The 16,546-nt window shown below is 40.9% G+C and overlaps 1 protein-coding gene across 2 annotated transcripts in view; it reads left to right on the top strand.

Annotated features, from left to right (window-relative positions):
• PDIA5 (protein disulfide isomerase family A member 5) overlaps positions 1-16,546 on the top strand; it is a 238,635-nt gene that overhangs the window by 61,546 nt on the left and 160,543 nt on the right. For both annotated transcript variants that reach the window (XM_020801085.3, XM_078376647.1), the window contains exon 3: positions 794-881. In XM_020801085.3, coding sequence (XP_020656744.3) covers positions 794-881 — 88 coding nt within the window. The remainder of the gene's footprint in view (positions 1-793; positions 882-16,546) is intronic.

The following is a 16,546-nucleotide window of genomic DNA, read 5'->3' as shown; positions in this document are numbered from 1 at the left end:
AATCAAAGTCTCTAAGAGGTGGCTACACTCTGGAGGCAAGGAGGTGGTGGCAACTAGAAGAGGCATCAGCAGCAACTGACCAGGTTGTGTGGCAGAGAAGGGGCTGTGAGAGCTTTGTAGCAGCCTCCAGCACTCCTCTACCTGCAGTGACTTTCCTCACCCTGGCCAGTGGCTGATCTGGTTGTGCAGCTATATAGGCCCTTGATCGGGTTCATCAAGCCTTTTCAAACACTTAAAAGAAGAAGAAACTAGCAAAAAATTGGTCAGGGATGAGAATCAACATGAAAGGTGGGCAAACACTCTTGTCTTTATTGTACTCTTTGAGAGGAAGTGGATAATGTGCGAAAGGTTTTAAAGTCTAGGAGTGCTTAAGAAACAAACAAAAACAAACCAAATTCCCAAAGCCCATGTGGTAATACCTGTGAAGAGCTTTGGGTGTGCGGGCACCTGTCAGATGGCAAGCCACCTTTGAAACTGAGGAGATGTTAAGAACAGTTGATGGCTTTCAGAAGTCTCTTATTTAAAGAAGAGAAGACAAATTAAAGCGTGCCCCTGAGTGTGCTCAAATCCTTCAGCAGGCCTAAAGGGGCTCTTTGGATCGCAGCCATAACAAAAACGTTGAAGGAAACGCTGACATTGTCTCTGGCAACTATTTGTTCCTAAGTAGGATGAACTTGTAGATGAAAGTGCTTTAGGGAAGAATGATGCCAGGATATTACTGATTGTTCTATTGATTTTCTTAATACACACATATAAAGGTATAGATTATATATTTCACTCTTTTTTTTTCCAGCGGCGGCTGCTGACAGTTCACTCAGGTTGTTGTCTGATGTAGCCCAAGCAGTGAAAGGCCGAGCTACTGTATCATGGATAGACTGCGGGTATGTAATGTGCCTCCCTCCCTTCTCTTGCCTGCTGAATATAATTTCTCAGCAGATACATTTCGCTCCTGTTGTTTGGTGTGTGTAATAGAGAGAAAGCACTATGCTTTGATAGTCTCCAGAATCATTTTTGAAGGAATGGTGGCTGCTGATGCCTCTTCTAGTTCTGCTTTTCAGTAATGCATGTGTTAGCACTTGTTGTATTGTAGTGACAGGAGTAATGTTAAAATGTCCCACTACCGTTTCTAGCAACAGCACCTAGTGTTGCTTTCCACTGTGGAAATTGTTCACCTCAAATCCTTAACAAAACAAAAGATAATTTGTTGCAATCAACAGGCCAGGAAAAAACATGAATAAACATACGTGTTTACAAGAACTGTATGACACAGATATAGGCCCTTTAATACTGATACCCCACCCCAGGAATCTGCTGGCAATGCCAACTTTTTTTGCTTAATTGTTGTCGCTGTGAGGAAGTTTAGCAACAGCTAACCATACTGCTGGATTTTTGTCTGATAGCAAAAGTGACCAAAATGTTAATCCTTATGCAGGTGTAATGCAAACTGTTGTAATCATTGGAATCGAATTACCTCCAGTAGGAAATCAGCTCAGATATTATCTTTTTTGTGCTGCGTTGTGCACTTTAGTACACAACAAATGATGTCTACACTAAATACTTGACTTGAATTCTTCTCCAAAAGCTGCACTGTTTACATTACACAGCCATAAAATTGTAACGTGATTTTGGCCACTGTGACTATAAATGGATAGATGAACCAGGCAGAGCAGACAGTAGAATTAAAAATTATTTTCTAGTGAATGTCAGTAAAAAGCGTGCTGCTTATGAACATTGCAAAACAAAAGAATGTGTAGCACCGGTTCCTTATCTTAGTTGTTGCATATCTTAATAATTTTAGATGGAGAAATACCAGCTTATTTACAGCTAAATAAATGAGAAGACAAGCACATTAAATGCATATAAAATAAAGGCTCAGCCAGTGTTCAGGGATATGCACATTTTTTAAAATGAACTTTTGACTGAAGGGGGGGGGGTTTCATAAGGGATTCCCAAAGAAAGAGAGGAGCAGGCAGTTCTTGAAATGAAATATATCAAAGTCTTTGTTTCATCACAAACATTGAACAATCAGATTCTAATAAAGATACGTAGCAGGGACATAGCACAGTGGAAGACGCTCTTCAAGACTCTGTACCTGGAGATAAATCAGGCTTGGCCATTTGGTTGATGAGCTTCTCATTTTCTAGCTCCGGGTGGGTTGGGGAGAAGAGTGTGTGAAAGAACTACAGGGATTAACAAGCCATGAAATGAATGAGAAATCTCCCTCATCCTGGAATACTCATATAACCTGTTTTTCATGAGGTAGAATAATTCCGATAAATGAGATTTTGCACTGAGGTAAACATGGGTCTTCTAGTTTGGTTGCTGATTTATTCCTCTGTTGGAGGAGAGTTGTATTGGCAGTGGTTTGAATGTACATTTTTAACCTTTTGCTAACATCTTCCAGGATACAGATAGGGCAGAAATGTCTGAATGGGTATATATTTAACTGCTAGCTACCTGCACATTTAACATATATGGAGTTAGTCAATGGTGAGGCACTAATCAGTTTGTGATTTCTTTACTTTAGATGTGGACCATAACCTAAGTTTCTGATCTTTATTATTCAACAAGATGGATTGATTTTGGATTTCATAGTCTCATTTCTAATTTTCTTTCCAAAAGTCTGTCGTTTAAAAATCAACTCTTCATTATATGCTTGGAATTTATTTAGGAATCTTCCCTGGCTGGTACTTGAAGATACTTTGTAATATGTCTGGCATCTTTAATTGAACTATTGCAAGATATTTTGCAAATATTGCCTTAAAGAACGTTCTTGTGTACCTCATGTATCAATTGTAAAAGTACTTTTCTTGGGGGGGGGGAATCAAGTGACTTGGTCTAGGATTGGTTGATATACAGACAGGTTTGAGTATAGATCTGCTGACCTTGACATTTTGGATTGATAGCAAATTGCAAATACAACATTACACTTTGAAAATAAGGTATGCAGTCTTTAATAGGAGTTCTCATATTTTACTTCTAAAATTTCTGTACAGCTACTTCATAAAAAAAATGAAAAAGGATTTCAGTGTACGTAAAACTTCAGTCAACAATGTAATGTTAAAATCACAATATGAAAAATAGCTGTCATAAACACAATACTGATAAAATATGCAAATGTCAGGCTCCTTTGGGAGGGCATTCCATAGGCAGCGCACTGTGGGAGAAAGGTCCTCTCCTTCATAAATGCATAATTTGTTTGTTTGCTTATTAATAATGTGCCTTTCCTAACAGTGGTTTCAGGAACTAGCACCATCTGACAGTTTTTAATGCACAGGCTGATTAGCATTGAGAGGAGATACTTGTTCAGACATTGAGGTCATTAAAAGCTGAGATCAACTAGCAGCTTGAGTTGTCCTCAAAAAACCAATAGACAGCCATTGTACCTACTTCAGAATTGGTGTAACATTGTTCCACTTATGCAAATCAGTTTGAATGCTTGCAGCTGAATTTTTTTTACCAATTGAAGCTTATGAACAGTTTTCAAAGGCATAAAATTCCATGGACTAATTAATCTTGGAATTTACCAGAAGATGGATCAGTATAACAACATTGTTACTAGGAATGCAGATGGCAAAAACTTCCATTTTACTTCCATTTTGTTTCAGGGTGTGCCTCTATCTTTTTCATTTCTTTGACATTCTCGTCCTTTTGTTTGACATGAAAGGGTCATTTCACTTCTTACCCCCACAGCACCTATCTGTGCAGTATTTCAGGTGCTTGTTCATTTGATGGTGATGGCTCGCTATATGGCACACCCTTCTCCTCACTGCAGTGCCACTTTCCCAATGTTTGTTGGTAGCCAAGTGGAGAAGGGAGGAGGAAAGGGTCAACTCCACAGTGGAGCTAGTTAATGGTGGGTACTGTCTTATTATGGTGGAGGCATCAGTGCCAGCTACTGAGAAGGGGCTGAGAGGAAAGTGGCTGTCACAGGGATGGCTGGTGCACATGAGATGGAGCAGGAACCAAATTGTTTCTGAGGCACATTAGATGTCATCCACTAAATCATTTCTGTGGAAAAATTCAATTTCAGGGTCAAAAAAAGAGAGGGAAAACAAAGCTACATTTTCATGTGTCCCTCTTTCATTTGACTTAATCTTTCCTTTTTCAGAAGCTCTTTATTGAACAATAAAATGCAATAGCAAAACTAATGGTCTCTCTTGTGTGTTTTCCCCATTTGTTCCAACATGAAAATCCCATTCCTAATTATCACCGTACCTGCTATAGGAGGTAGGTTAGTGCTGCTTTGTTTGTTTGTTTGTTTGTTTGTTTGTTTGTTTGTTTTAACTGCTGAAACTGGTGGAAAGTATTCAAGCTGCTGACCTCATCTGGATCTCAAGTGTCAGTGTTGATTCAGGCATGGTCCTCAAGCTGTTCACCAGCTCCTTAAGGGGACCTATAATGGGTACTCAACAAATGAGAAGGCAAGCATTTCAAAATGATCTGTTCAATCCAGAACATGTCCTGCTCTAAATTCCTAGATTTGGGCCTCTACCTCATGGTGCCTCCATCTTGTCAGTTTGTTGTCAGTCATCCAGCCCAGTCCAAAGTCTGGTTCAAAAACCCAAAATTACATTTGAATCAGATTATATCAAGAAACATCTTTAAATCCTTGAATGATCTCATAGAATGAAAATTTAAAAACAGATAGCTCCTTCCTCTCTTCAAAGATTTGAAAGATACAGATTGCTTTATGTGAAATAACTGCTCAAATGAAAGATGAGCTAAGCCACCTTATGATAAAGTTACCTGCCAAATTGCCTTCCTTAAAGGCTCACTTGTCTGGTGTCCCATAAACCCACAGTATCCCTAACAACTCCATCAACGGTTCCTGTCTTTTCTTTCATTTTGGCCTGTTGATTTTAGATTACAGTGGTGCCTCGCTTAACGAGTGCACCGTATAGCGATGTTTCTGTATAGCGATCCCTTTTTCGGGATCACTATACGGAAACATACCCGATCTTCGCAATGGGGAAAACCCGCATTGCGAAGATCGGGTATTGCGGCGGCCATTTTGGAGCCGCCGAACAGCTGATCGGCGGTTCCAAAATGGCCACCGGAAGCCCGGAAATGGCTGCCGGCAGCCGTTTTCGCACCCTGCCCTCGCTTAGCGAAGGCGCGAAAATGGCTGCCGGCACCTGGAATCCTCGCTGAACGGGTAAGTAACGAAGGTATTGGAACGCATTAAACGAAGTTTAATGCGTTCCAATACCTTTCCCCTACCCGTTTAGTGATGATTCCGTATAGCGAGGGTTAATCTGGAACGGATTAACCTCGCTATACGGGGCACCACTGTACATGTTTTCTTATCATTCTATTCTGTGTAATATCTGACGGGATTGTGCCGCTACATATACCTCTGAGCAAAATTACTGATCAAAATCCTGTTGCATAGTTACTCTGGTGGAAGAGAAATGATGTAACTTGCAGCAGCAAATTGCTGCTAATTAATGAGTCCCTGCTTGGATCCTGGTTGGGCTCAAAGCTGTTTGGCTGGTGTGCAGTGAGGAATCCCAGCAAGGACTTGTTGAATTAGCAGCCATTTGACACTGTGAGTTAGACCTTTGTTTTCTGTCAGCATAACTGTGCCACAATATTTTAGGCAGTGTTGCATTCTCAGATGGAGGTAGGGCCTATGGATAGATGGATAGATCTCAAAAAGTATAGCTGCTCTCTCAAGGCATAGGTGCATATTTCTATATGTCTTAAATGGCTAAATCTGCCGAAGGGCTGAAAATATTAAAACAACAACAACAACAAAACAGTATTTGAATAGTAGTTGAGGGATTTATGCAGTATATCAGAAAAATGATATGGGCTTGAATTTTTTTTTGTTTTGGAAGTTTTGCATTTGTGTTTGCATTTCGTAGATTATTTTTCCGACGGAAATCTTCACGTTTACATTTACAGTTGATTTAAATGGTTTTCCAGCATTTATTTCTTCATTTTGCTCCTTCCTGCTTATCCATTTCAGCTGCAAAGTACAGAAGGGTGTGTTTTTTTCCTTTTCCTTTTTTTTTTTCCTCCAGGAGTTCTGAAAATGGAGGCTCTATCCTGTAACTCCATGGTAGATTTCAAGGGAAATTACACAGATATAAAAGGGTATTTACTGTGCCGGCTCAATTTGTTTCACAAATATTGATAAGAAGTAGGAAATTTGGCAGGAATGTTCTTTTTCTGTGGCAGAGATCTGGTTTTTTGGCCGTACTTTGAATATCACAGAAGATACTGCATATAATAAGCTTTCTAAAAGAGAGGAGGGAAAGCCCCTTGGAGTGTGTGTGTGTTGGCAGGCATGCTGTTCTGCGGTTGCTGCCTTCTGCTCTGCCTGCAAGCGATCACAGTTCTCTCTTTTATGAAATCTGTTGTACAGTATCTTGTTTCTTACAGTTACTGTTTTCATTCCTGACTGAGGAGAAAGCAAGATACTGCCCTGACTATTATCAGATGTCACAATTCTGTTCATCTCCAGCACTGACCACTCGGAATCTTTTCAGATCACTTGTGTGGACTGTGGTAAATTCAGTTGTTGCTGTTGTTGTTATGTGCTGTCATGTCACCTCCAAATTATGTCGACCCTCTGAATGAGAGATCTCCAAGGTGTCCTGTCCTCAAGTGCCCTGCTCAGCTCTCATAAATGCAAGCCTGTGGCTTCCTTTTAGGGGGTCAGCCCATCTTGTATTTGGCCTTCTCCTTTTCCTGTTGCCTTCAGCATTTCCCAGCATTGTTGTCTTTTTCAGAGAATCCTTCCTTCTCATAATGTATCTGGAATAGGACAGCCTCTGTTTCATTATTTGTTGCCGCCAAAGGTAATTTAGGTTTGATTTGATCTAGGACCCACTTGTTTGTCTTCTTGTCATTTCAGGGTACAGGTATTTGTAGAGCTCTTCCCCAGGATCATATTTCAGACCAATTTTTTTTCCTTGTCAGTTTTCTTTACTGTCCATCTTTCACACTTGTATACAGTGATCAGGAATTCAAGAGAGTGAGTGGTTTTGGTCTCCAGTGACACATCTTTACACTTGATTGTTTTTTTACTTATTTCATCATTGCTGTCCTTCTGAGACTCATTCTTTTTCTAATTTCTTGGCTGCGGTCTCCATTTGGGTTGATGATTGAACCAAGATACTCAAAATCTTTAACAATTTCAATTTCTTCACTGTCAACATTAAAGTTGTGTAGTTCTTCCATGGTAATGATTTCTGTCGTCTTAATATTCTGTGTTTTTTTTTAAAAAAGATTAACTCAAATGTAGGAAATGTCAACCCTATAACAACCTAAGTCTTGACTGCTCTGCAGGAAAATGTCCCCCTCACGCCTTGTTTTCTCTGGAAAAGTGCAGCAATAGGGCAAGGGAAAAGGTTTGGTTTGGATCAGCGGCTAACCATATGTTTACCTAGTGATGATAATGCAAGCCCTTTCTCCAGCACACACCAGTGTTTAATAAATAGTGCAAAAATAGCTTTTGTGATCATAGGTATTAGTTCTTTAGCACAGGTATATATGCTTTGTCCTGTTTTGAAGAAAATTTTCTTTTGGTGGGGGCGTGGAACTCCTGTGCTCCTTCTAGGTGAAAAAACAAACAGACGTTTCTCATGGACAAAGGGACTGACTATGGGCTGATCGGCTGGCTTGCTACAAAGTGAGCACTTGAAGAAAGTGGCATAGATAAATAGGAAGCATTTTAAATCTGTCAAGGTACAGAAGAAGCTGATCCTGTTTTTCTGCTCTTGCAGAGAGTGTTAGCTTGCCTTAAGCGGGGAACGAACGCTTTGCAGGAGATGCTCCTGGTCTCCTGGGGATGCCAGTGATGTGTGCTTTGTAGAAATACAATGCTGTGCCCCACCCTTGATGCTCTTCAATAATTCACTAGGTCTTTTTAATACTCTGTGGTTGAAATGCTCTTCTTTAGCACATTTTAAAGAGGTTATTATAGAGCGAGAAAAGATGCAAGAAAGAGCTACCAAAATAATCGGCGCAAACAACAGAGTTCTTGGATCACTAGCAAGCTTTATTTGACATAACCTTTCATGGGTTGTAGTCCACTTCTTCAGATTCCAGTGACAATCCATGGGAATGTCTGCCACATAAAATGTCTCTTTGTTGTGTTTGCTGCAAGAAATTAAATACCTTCTTGAAGGCTTTCACAGCCGGGATCCGATGGTCGTTGTAGGTTTTTTGGGCTGTTTAGCCGTGTTCTGAGGCACATGGCCAAACAGCCCGAAAAACCTACAACAACCACCAAATTAAATACCCTTCCTCACTAACACCCTTCCAGCCCCATAAAAACAGCAGGCAAAAGGAGCAGTTTTCTTATGGGGAAATAGTATAAATGTTTTCATTTTATATCATTATTTAAATGTTAACATGCAGGGGCATAATAGTGGTTTACAGGCTGATGCATAGCATGGAGAAAGTTAATTCAAAGGTGTTATCTTTTCATAGCGGGAGTTGGGATAGTGAGAGATTAACAGAAAGACGTCACATAGTTAAATTATAAAATTAACTACCATGAGATATACTATTGGCCATCAACTTTGCTACCTTGAATGAGGATTAGTCAAATTCATGGACAATAAAGCGATCAATTCGTATTCGCTGTGATGGCTGTACATAGTCTTCAGTGTAAGAAGCAATATGGCCCTATGTACTGTGTTTCCCCCAAAATAAGACAGGATCTGATATTAATTTTTGCTCCAAAAATGCATTAGGGCTTATTTTCAGGGGATTTTTTTCATGTACAACAATCTACATTTATGCAGATACAGTCATGTCATCTTCTGGTTGCTGCACAGTGGTGGAGGGCGGGATTTCACTTAACGGGTTTATTTTTGGGCTAGGGCTTATATTACGAGCATCCTGAAAAATCATACTAGGGCTTATTTTCAGGTTAGGTCTTCTTTTTGGGGAAACAGGGTACCATATGCTGAGAAGTAGCATCAGGGTGGGGGATTATATCCACGATATACTTGGGGGCTTTCTTTAGGATAGGCAACTTGTGGCCTACATGTGGCAGCCCAAGGCACTGTGGAAAACTTTTCTGCTAAATTTTGCACTTAATGGTAAACCAGGAGACCCCGATTTAAAGCAAGCATTGCTTTATATAATTCACTTCTTTTATATAGTTTGTAATAGTTTGCTGCAAAATTTCAGTGGCAAACAAGGAAGATCTCCTTTAAAGCAGGCAAAATGCTTGCTTTAAAGGGAACCTTTCTTCAATTCAGCCATGTGGAAATGAATGTTAGAGGCAAAGAAACTGATTGTGTGGCCGAAGGCTGCTCCAAAGGGAGCTGAACGGCAGAACTGCTCCGTGGTACCACCAAATCTGCCCACCTCTGCTGTCAGTATATTGTTGGTCAAAGAAAACAGGGCACCAGACCAGGTAAGCCTGTGACCTTAATCCAGCCAGGCTCTTTTTATGCTTACCTGTCTAATAGGTAGTGTGAAACAAGCAGTCTCTTGTATAAATGTCTGTTCTTGAAGAGAAACAGGGTTAGTTTAGAAAAAAACCAAGCACGATTCCAAACCAACAATCCCAGAACTACTTCTGTTTGAAAGTGTCATAAAAAGTGTCCAGGGCTCTAGAACAGTATGAATTCTGGGCTTTTTAGTACCTTAGTTGTCCCTGGACACATGTTGATCTCTTATGCATGACGTCAATAGTAAGGGGCAGAAGAGTGAGACTTCTTAAAGTTTTGGTACCCACTTATCTCCCTTGCCATTGGAAACCTGCTACCTTTCTGCTTTCTGCAGCTTCAGCTATCTGTACTTCAATCAGCTTACTCTGGCTAATAACGTGCTGTCTTCATTTCTGTTTTGGAGGGTATTTTGTTATTTCAGATTCAGACAAACAAACCCCAATAATTTCTTCATTGTACATTAGTATGGGCACAATTCATATGGGTGATGAAAGAGGACACAGGCCTCATGCAGTACAGTCGTAGTAAAAAAGTTTGTGGTCTGTCTCCAGCATCTAATTTTTGTGGAAACTGAAATTTTTAGTAGGTGACAGAACAGCATGGTGTTGCTTTCTTGTTCTTGAAGTGTAACAAATATTTCTGGTGGACCTTCTGAAAACCAGTTTGGAGCCTCTAATTATACATCAATGTGTGCTTAGTATGCCCTGCAGGGAAGCAATATGGTTTAATGCCAAACTTTTCTGTAAAGTTGAGCATATGTCCTACCCAGCATTTCACGTTGGTGAAATTTTGCTTGTTTAATGGGGGGGGGGGGAGGAACAACTGATTTCACATTGATTAAAACTGACCACTTTTCTCCCTTCTCTTCTTTTTACTACCACATGAGGCTCTCTGAGTAATTAACACAAAGCAAGTTCAATTAAAAACGAAAGACCCACAAATGATGTGACAGAAATACTTACTTTTTCTTTCAACTTCCTGTGTTTTAATTAGGGACCCCCTTGCCAAGGCTTCTGATGTTTAAATGATTTGCAGAGTGGGAGATGTTAGAATATTGAATTAATAATGTCTGGTGAGATTCAGAGCATACATATGATACCTCCTTTTTGTTGCCTGTCAATGTTCAACAGAATGTTCCCATTATGCTGTGCAAGATCTGGTATGTCAGGTCTAGATTAGAAACGAAAGGCTAACTGCGGGATATGACAGTGCAATTTATCATTGCAGTTCCATAAATTTTAATGCACTGCAGTCAGAATGCCAAGAGATATACATGTAAACAATAGAGGTTCTTCCTTGGTCTAATCCTAAGTATGTATATGAATGGAGCATATGGCATGTCCTCAAAAGTTGTTACCCTGTGTGTGTCTTGGACTATTTTAAAAAGCTTTCTAATACTAATTAGATGTGTTTTAAAAACTAAGTCAGTCATATGCTTCCCCCTCCTGCACAAATTGCTGTATTTTGCATTTAGGACTTTATGTTAGCCATGATTTATCTCTGTTGCACATATTTCCCCTGCCTGTGTAGAATAGCAGAAGTATGGCATAGGTAGTATATTATCTATGACTTAGACTTCATAAAATAGCTGGAAAACAGTCTGAATGTATAGAGCAGTGGTCAGGGAACAGGGGCAAATTACCCCAAATGGGGTAAAAATGAAAATCCTGGGGGTAATGAGGATGCGACCCTAACCCCTTCCCTCCTCCTCTTCCTCCTCTTCTGCCGAGAGGCAGGTCCCCAGCTGCCTGATGGCCCCCTTCCTGCCCCCTTCTCTGGCCCGGCTGCAACTGAGCCACAGTGGATGGCGGCCATTGACGGGGCCCGGTCAGCAGTATACAGCAGCCAAGGCGGTAGCGGCAGGGCCAGCCATGGTGGAGGCTGAGGCCGGGACGCCCCGGCCAGGAGGATCCTCTCCTTCCAGTGCCTGGAGAGGTGGATCATGGCAGAGGGGGGCGGCCAGGCTCAGCCTCCCGGCTCTGGGACGCCGCCCCACGCCGCGTCTGTGCCCATCAGGTGGTAGCGGCACTTACCTGGCCGCACGGCTTCCTTCAGCAGTGCCTCCATGCCAGCTGGCCAGGCCTGGCAGAGCCTCTCGCCCTCAGTGTGGCAGCTGTCATGGCGCTTCAATAGCGAGGCCCGCCAGAGCCCTGACACTGAGGCCCGACGTGGCTGCCCTGGTGAGGCAGCGTCGGGCACCCCCGGCGGGCAAGCCACCTGCTGCTTTTTGACGGCCGCTGAGGAGCTACCCACCAGCAGAGAAAGGGAGCCGCACCCGCGGTGCCAAGGACCGAGTGCGGACCCGCCAGGTGGCGGTGGAGGAGGAGGAGGTGGTGGTGGCGCTCGACTGGCTGCGCATGACCGAGATGCGCGTGACCGAGATCCTTCCTTTCAAATCAAGGGGGTAATGTCAACGTATATAATTTTTAAGGGGATAAAAGGTAAAAAAGTTCCCTGACCTCTGGTATAGAGAGAATACATTGGGTCTATGGTATATGTGGGTTGTGCATCTAATAAGACAAGAAGATTAGAATGGTCTCCAAAGTAAGTGAAGCAGTTGATGGAACAGACTATTATGTCTCTTTGACTATGTCTAATTCTGTCTGCCTTAGTTACCTGGTTGCATTTTATGAAAATGTAATAAAAACGGTGCTTAAATGAATAGTTTCCTTCTTTAGAACCTGTATTCACCTAAAATACACGTTCTAACGACATCTACATTGGCTTGGGCATGTCATGAGAATGGCTGACTGTCGGATTCCAAAAGATCTCCTTTATGAGAATTAGTGCAGGGAAAGCACCCCAGAAGGAGACCACAGCTGCGATACAAGGATATCTATCTGCAAGTGGGATCTGAAGGCCTTAGGAATGGACCTCAACAGATGGGAAACCTTGACATCTGAGCGTTCAACCTGGGGGCAGGTGGTGCAGCATGGCCTCTCCCAATTTGAAGAGACCCTTGTTCAGCAGGCCGAGGCAAAGAGGCAGTCCCGAAACCAGCAACATCAGGGAACTGTACAGGGGACAGATTGTATTCGTCTTCAGTGTGGAAGGGATTGTTACTCCCAAATTGGTCTTCTCAGCCACACTAGATATTGTTCCAAGTCTTCCATACAGAGCATGTTACCATTGTCTCTCGAGACTGAAGGATGCCTACTAGCACATTCTAACACAGAGCACATTGTGAGCAAAAACAGAACTTCTGATATGTAGCCATTTGCTGTCCTAATGCATGTTCTTGGATTTCTTGCTATTGAGGATAAGAAAGGACATCTTGCCTGAATGGATTTCCTCTTTCTGATTGGTTTGAAGCCTGACTTCATATTAGCTTTCTAAGCATTTCTCAGTTTTTCTTTCAGACAAACACAGTTACAGGTTCGGCTTCAAGCAGCCACCAAGCAGGTTTCTAGCTGCTGTTTGAACTCAAAGTTGATTATGATTTTGTGAGGATTCCAACAAAGGACTTGGCATAAGTGAGTGGACAGAACATAGCAAGGCCTATGTGGAATCTTGAGCCAGTGGTTTGCTTTGGCCAAACTGCAAGGAAGTAAGAAACCTGCCTGGAAATAACGTGTCACTCAATGTAAATGTGAATGGGTCGTAAGTAGTTATGTCAGAGAACTGAAAATAATATGCAGTTCTGAGATATGAAGCTGTTCTATGACCTGTGTGTGTATATACGAATCACATCAGCCCAATGGTTCTCTGTTGAAGCCACGGTGATTTTTAAGAACATGTTGTTTGCATCTGGGTCATGCACTAAATATAGCCTGTTCATTTTATCATGTTTACACAAAATTATACAGAAGCTGCTGGAAATACTTTTTGCTAGAAATAGATCTGCTTCACACTGAACTTTATTTACTTTTTGGAGCATAGAATGATTATTTGAGCTTCACTGAGGTAATTTCTTTAAGGTGGGGTGCAGGTTGTATCACCTTTTAGATGTAATTGGATTGCCAATTCTATTAGTTCCAGCCATCATAGCCCAAGATGAAGAATGGTGTGAGCTTCAGTGTACAGTGGGGTCTCTACTTAAGAACTTAATCCGTATTGGAAGGTGGTTCTCAAGTTGAAAAGTTCTTATGTTGAATCTGCATTTCCCATAGGAATGCATTGAAAACCATTTAATCCGTATCTGCTCTTTTCCGTCCATAGAAACTACAGTAGAACCTCTACTTAAGAACTTAATCCGTTTTGGAATGGTGTTCTTAAGTTGAAACATTCTTAAATTGAAGCAAAATTTCTCATAGGAATGGACTGAAAACCAATTAATCCGTTCTGGCTGGTTTTTTTTTTTGTTATGTAGAGGTGCGTTCGTACATTGAAGCATTAGTTCCCATAGGAACTGATGCAAAGCTGGTTAATACGTACTCTACCACTAGGGGGAGAATTTTTTTTAACCTAAGATGACCTTACAAAAAGAGCAGGAAAGGTTTTTTTTCCTGTTCTTATCTTGGATTTCTGTTCTCAAGTAGAAGCAAAATTTAGCAAATGGAGCTGTTCTTAAGTTGGATTGTTCTTAAGTAGAGACGTTCTTAAGTAGAGACCCCACTGTAACAACAAGTGGAAATCCACACATTGCTTATCCCTGAAGGAGACTTAACTGAAGGTAGTAGATAAGCTACTCCAGTTAACATCTCTCAGTTTGCAGGGATGGTAAAACTGTTCACATCCCAAGAGAGCAGTTAGTTTAGAGAGTGTTAGTAAGCTGCTCGGGTTTATGATGTCAGAAAGTACATTTTGATTCTTTGCCAGTTATTTTTTACTGTACCTCTAGACGTTTACTGCAGAATGGTGGTAGAGTGAACTTTTTATGTTGAGACTGTCAAAAACACTTTGAAACACATACAAACTTACCAGTGATGTTACTGTTACAGTGTTCACATATAAATTACTAAATTTTATATGCAAGAGAAAGGGGAAAATATTTCAAATTTTTGTCATGGGCCTCACTGAGTACACACAACTTCTCAAGGTTTTTGCTTGTATTAATATGTTAACAAAAAGTTTCTTAAGGATTCAGCCTTGCTGTTTTGGAATTTATGTTTTTACACAAGTCAAAAATTGAATCCATATCAAGCTTTCTATTAAACTTTACAAGACAGTGTTGTTTCAGGTTATTAACATGTACATGTCAGGTTGTGGAGCTGGATCCAGATATATCCTTTTGCTGATGGAAGGGCTCTTTCCATATGAGGAAGAGACCACAGTCCAGTACAGTCTTCCACTGAAAGAAGTGGGTAGTGCTAATGTTGGTGCTGGAAACATTTTTGTTTCTTGATGCTTCGGTGCTTTGTGGTTCTGGAATTGGAGGTTGTAAGAAAATTGAGGATTTGGTTAAAATTCTCTCTTCATCTCTTGGCCTCCAACAGAGCACATCATTCATTGAATCCTATTTACCATATGTATGGATCCAATCGATTGTGAGATCCCTTTGCATTTTTGTGAAAGTTTTAAATTTGTGGGTCTTCCTTCTCATGCCCAGCAAAATATATAACCAAATCTATTGAGTGACAGAACCTATTCTTTTGCAAAGCTGATCCTGACCGTACTTTGGCAAGCAGGGGCCTCATTGAAGTCAGCAGAGCTCCTTCTGTTAAGGTGCTTTGAGAATTTGAGTATCTGCTGTTTTAAAAAGCCCATCTATGATGAAAAAGAGCTTTTTTAAAGAAAAGAAGAAAGTTCCCCTGCCTTTTTTCATCAGGAGTTCCTGCACTGCCTTTGGAGTCTCCCTTTTACTTATTCTTTCTTTCTGTGAACTGTGTCAGTTCTGAGCAAGATTCTCTATTAATGTGTCTTTCCTTGGAAAAATACTGTTCATTATAACATGTTGACTGCTACACAGCTGGAATCTGATGCTGCAGAGTTGTTCTCTCCATTCTTGACGGCTAGCATTCAAAGGCATTTGCCTCCTATTTGACTTGTAAGTTTGTTGTCTTTTAGGTGAACCAGGTGTGTGGTGCACCGGGCCCCCTAAAGGGCACTTAGCACTTGGTCAGAGAGTTCGAAAGGCCACTTGCCTAAATTTTTAATTTTTATTAGAAAAATAGAGTTTAATAGAATCAGTTTATATTGCACAAGCTTTAGCATAAATAACATATGCTATTGCAGTTAAATAAAATAACTATTTCCCATTAAAATAATAAACATTACTAAGCTAGGCTGAGGTGGGCTACAGTAGGCTAACCCCACCTCTTTCTTTCTCTTTACATACATCCTCTCTCAGTCAGGTCACATACTGAAACCATCATCATGGAGTCGGATCCCAGAACAAGTCTGGATCTCCATAACTCTCACATAATCCATCATCCATTTTTTCTACACTCTCTAACTCCTCCCTTCTTGACAATTCTGGCTGTTAAGCAATTAGCCTCAAGGGGCTGTAACACCTTCCTCCTCCCTTTATTCCCATGGAAGTCCAGGTGTTTTATCTCTTCTCCAATTAGCTCGGAATGTTGAGTCTTCTACAGGCCCCTTTGTCGGACCTTCGGCTTTATCTCGAACCAGGCTGTAATGGTCTTCAGAAAAACATTCTCAAAGCACTTAGAAAAACACATTCCAATGTCTCAAATCATCTTCACACAGAACCTGTCTGACTCCATCTTACATTCTCTGACTACATACCCCATCATCATGACACCAGGTTTCTAACTTTCCATATGACTGAGGTGTTGGATGAGGAGTTTTGTCCAGTTTTGACACCGTTAGTTGTGATGATGAATTAATTAGGCATAGATTCTCAGTGTGGAATTTTAAATGAGATTTCTGTCACAGCAGTTTCCATTGAAAAAGTGGTAGCGCTTTTGACACAACTGTAAACTGTGTAGAGCAAAGCATTTGAAATGATTTTTCTCAACAGGAGATAATTTTTCTGAGAGTTTTCTTAAGTTTAATGGTGCCAGCATAACTGCTTACTAATATAGGCAGTAGTCTCACTCACATTTATGCGTAAGTAAATCCCCCTCATTTCAGTACAGACTGCATATCTCTAAATATTTCAGTCAAAATAATTTATAAGCACTGCTTCCATCTCTTGTTATCTGCCTTCCGGAAAAGGTACAGGCCTCCCTCATTAAAATAGATGGAGCTCCTTATAGGTACTTCCATTTCATGTCCCTATTCTT

The sequence above is a fragment of the Pogona vitticeps genome, chromosome 1 (assembly GCF_051106095.1).
Source record: "Pogona vitticeps strain Pit_001003342236 chromosome 1, PviZW2.1, whole genome shotgun sequence".
In the NCBI taxonomy this organism is placed as follows: domain Eukaryota; kingdom Metazoa; phylum Chordata; class Lepidosauria; order Squamata; family Agamidae; genus Pogona; species Pogona vitticeps.
The sequence above is the reverse complement of the archived record's forward strand: the minus strand, read 5'-3'. Positions and strand labels throughout refer to the sequence as shown.